The sequence below is a fragment of the Gossypium hirsutum genome, chromosome A05, assembly GCF_007990345.1.
Source record: "Gossypium hirsutum isolate 1008001.06 chromosome A05, Gossypium_hirsutum_v2.1, whole genome shotgun sequence".
Classification (NCBI taxonomy): domain Eukaryota; kingdom Viridiplantae; phylum Streptophyta; class Magnoliopsida; order Malvales; family Malvaceae; genus Gossypium; species Gossypium hirsutum.
Window position 1 is genome coordinate 23,617,734 of NC_053428.1, and position 3,762 is coordinate 23,621,495.

The 3,762-nt window shown below is 28.7% G+C and overlaps 1 protein-coding gene across 1 annotated transcript; it reads right to left on the bottom strand.

The window, feature by feature from the left end:
• Positions 1–2,125: 2,125 nt before the first annotated feature.
• Positions 2,126–3,490, bottom strand: LOC121229495 (uncharacterized). Its single transcript, XM_041114020.1, has 5 exons — positions 3,182–3,490; positions 3,034–3,084; positions 2,873–2,915; positions 2,412–2,485; positions 2,126–2,336 (listed from the first exon to the last, which is right to left on the bottom strand). The coding sequence occupies exons 1-5, from the start codon at positions 3,406–3,408 to the stop codon at positions 2,312–2,314; spliced, it is 420 nt and encodes a 139-aa protein (XP_040969954.1). The 5' UTR covers positions 3,409–3,490; the 3' UTR covers positions 2,126–2,311.
• Between the last annotated feature and the right edge of the window lie 272 nt (positions 3,491–3,762).

Consider the following 3,762-nt stretch of genomic DNA (forward strand, 5'->3'; position numbering starts at 1 on the left):
GTTTATTGAAAGTTCGCGATGAAGAACTTGTTCATTGAGAATTTGTGTCAAGGTGGAGATTGTTAGAATTAAGTGACCCAAATTCTTATTTAAATAAAATACGATGAAAAATAGAATAAAAGTAAAATCCATATAGAACTAGACTTCTTTTATTTTATTTTAGAATAAAGTTTTTTAAACCTTATTAAACTCCATCTATTTTATATTGATTAGGATAAGGTGTTTCAATCCTACTAGAATATGACTTTACAAGCCTATAAATAGACATAGTCTATTCCTCTTGTATTGATTCAAATTTTCGACATAGTGAATTTTCTTCTCCTCTGCCCGTGGTTTTTTTCCCCGAAAGGGTTTCCACGTAAAATTTGTGTGTTATTTTATTTTTTCTTTATTTTATTTTATTTATTTTTTTCACAATACTATTTGGAACCCTCTTAATTTAACATTAAGCTTCAAGAAAGCTGAGATATATACATAAAGCAATCAATTCCTCTTGTCAAAAAACACTGGAAAAAAATTATTCGAATAAGTGATGACCCAACACTTGAAACAAAGAAAGACAACTAAAGAAGAAACCATGAAAGCATAGATCAAGATAAGGACACCAAAATGCATTGCCTAGTTCCTCTTAGTAATGAATCTCAAACTCACCATTTTCTCCAAACCCATCAACTCGCCCTTGTTCATTCCTCTAAGCTTATCAATAGCAATAGCCAGGCCAAGAGTCAACTTGTGGCACCATCTCTGGTACTTCAACCCATTGATGCACCTCAAGGTCTAGGCCACTGAAACGTAGAAGACAAGATGGGAAAGGGAAAGCAAAGTGACCTTCGAGTTGACTAGACGCCGAGGAGACCTCATCAACGATGATGGGTCGAGGCTTGTGACCTCCGAGTGAACTAAAAGGAGGAAAATCTAAAAAATCCCAAAAATCCCATTACCTTTCTGGGTAGAATCTGAACTTTCTCGATGAAATCATTGTCCCAAATACAAAAGTAGGACTTAATTCTGTAAATTTTGAAGTACATGGACTAAATCTAAAGCTTTATCAAAGTACAGGGATTAATGGAAAATTTTAACGTCTAAGGTAAGTAAGACCTTACCGGAGCGAACATTTTTCAATTTGGGACAGCCAAACAGCACTCAAGATTAATTTTCTGGTTAGTTACACTACACCAAACTAATGCCAGGTTTCACACTTTGAAAAAAAGATTCTTTGGCTTATATGGAAATCAAATTAAAACTATTTTTGTTTTGGGGTGTGTCACCTCAAATTGTGTGCCTTTTTTGGGGACTAATAAATGGTATTAACTCGCTTGCTTTATTTTTGAACTAATTTAAGGATAATCACTTATTATTTAGTTGGATAAGTTCAAACTAGATTGTGGACCTCCGATGTTTTTATATTAATTATTGAGTTTAAATTATGACTCTTATTTTAAATTAGTTCTCAAACTTTAAATCATTCTAATTACATCTTCAAACTACTAATATTATTTTATTTAGGCCTTTTTGTTGCTTAAATCATTAATTTATTTGTGAAATGATATATAAGATCTTGAATGACATAATCTGCAATGAAAATTTTAAGAAAAAAATTGAAATATTATTAAAATAGATGTTGTCGAAATCTTAATTTGAGGTTTTCAAAGTTTTTACTATTTACTTTAATTTCAATTTTTGCTTTTAAAGTTATGTTGCAATGTCTTATTTTTTTTTCTAAAAACAATCCTTTTAAATTAAGCTACATAAGATTTGACGTGTCATTTAATGAGTTTAATAACAAAAGGACCTGATTGACATAACTTAGATAGTTTAATGATATAATTAGAATATTTTGAAGTTTGAGAACCAATTTAAAATGAGAATCATAGTTTGGGATGTCTAATACAATTAATTCTGAACTTTCTTTTTTAAATCTGACTAATGAAAATTTGAAATTCAAAATTTATAATTTTTAAGCCTAGTTAATATTCAATAGTTACATTAAGTGCCAATTACTTTGTAATCAAATTATATTAAATCTCAAATAAAAAAATTTTCTCTCAAACTTTTATTTAAATACATTTCACTTTTCAAGATTAATCTTTTATTTTGAATCTATAATTTTCTAGACATAATGAACATGATAAACTTAGTAAGAGACTATATTTATCGTTGATGAAAACAAAACACATTAATGTACATTATTTTTGGAAAAATAATAAATTATTTCATTATTACAATCATATATTACATTTTATATTAAACACCAAAATTGTAAAAGAGAAACAACGTTATGCTATTTGCTGATCTTCATATCCATCAAAGCTTAAGCACCAGCAAATGGTTTCCATCTGAAATACATAATAACCATGCTTCAACAATAGTGGAATGTATTATTTCAAAAAAATATATAGATATATGTATACCGTTGTGTCTTTAGCGTTGCCTGTATTCTTCGGTGTATTTCTTGAAGATATCTTTGGAAATCCTGAACTAATATCTGCAATCAATTAAGCTATTTATACCACAAGTATTAAACCATGGCAAATTATTCACTACTTTCTCTCTTATTAATAAAATTTTCCCCAATTTATAAAGGCTTTATACATACATATATAAATTTACATTGATTGGGGAAAAGATTTGAATCTACCCTTTCTATTATATCATTATTAAACCTAATGTTTGGAGTGAAAAATAGATAATAATTTAATGTATTTTAAATAATAAATCGACACGTGATAAGTGACATAAATTCTTTTCAAGATCATCGTCTTTTCTATCAAAATTGGATAGGATAATAATTTTTGTAAAATTTTATTATAATACCAAAAGAAAAATACTAGCAAAATGTAAAGGAAAAAAATAGAATGAGTTATTTCTTCACCTCTTCAGTATTGTCATCATCATAAACATCTTCCTCCTCTTCACTTTATTGCATGCAAATGAAATTTTGAGAAGAATTTTTCATTAATGAAAGAAAATTAAGGGAATAGAAATGTAAATCCAATTTGTATTATAATCTATGGACAAAGATGAGAGATTTACCTGCCCCATTGTGATTCATTAGCACCGAATCGTCTAGAAATTGTGTCGGACCTAAAGACATAGATAAAAAATATACAATTACAAACTACCTTTGTTTTAAACAAGAATTAAGAAGGAATTTTGGATGATTTTACTCATAAATTTAAACCTATTTCTTGGTGGTAGGTTTGGCAATGTTGGAGATTGAGTGATGGAAACATCTAAAGGTTTGGTAGCAGCCTCATTACTCACTTTTTCTTTTCCTTTTATCATTTTAACATCAACTAACAAAGAGAAAAATATGAAGAAATGAGAGAAGAGAAGAGAAGAAATAAGTTTGAATGGGAGAATAATTATGTTTATTTGAGTGAGAAGAGAGATTATAAAGAGGTTCATACTGGCATTGAGTAATGCCAGATGTCAATATATATATTGCTTTATTTACAAGATCAACACCCCTAAAACAAGATTACAACATTAAAAGCCCTAAACCTCGACTAAAAAACACACTTAAAGGAAAAACAACAAAAAGGAAACTACATCGACTTTTATTTTCATTATTTCAATTCTACAACTTAAAGGCAGATAGAGGAAGAACACCAACAATATGTGTGTGTGTGTGCCATAAAGCTCAAAAAACGAAGCTAAAGAAGCATTGTAATTTAAGGATAATCACTGATTAATTAGTTGGATAAGATCAAACTAGACTGTCGACCTCTTAATGTTTTATAATAACTTTTGAGTTAATTC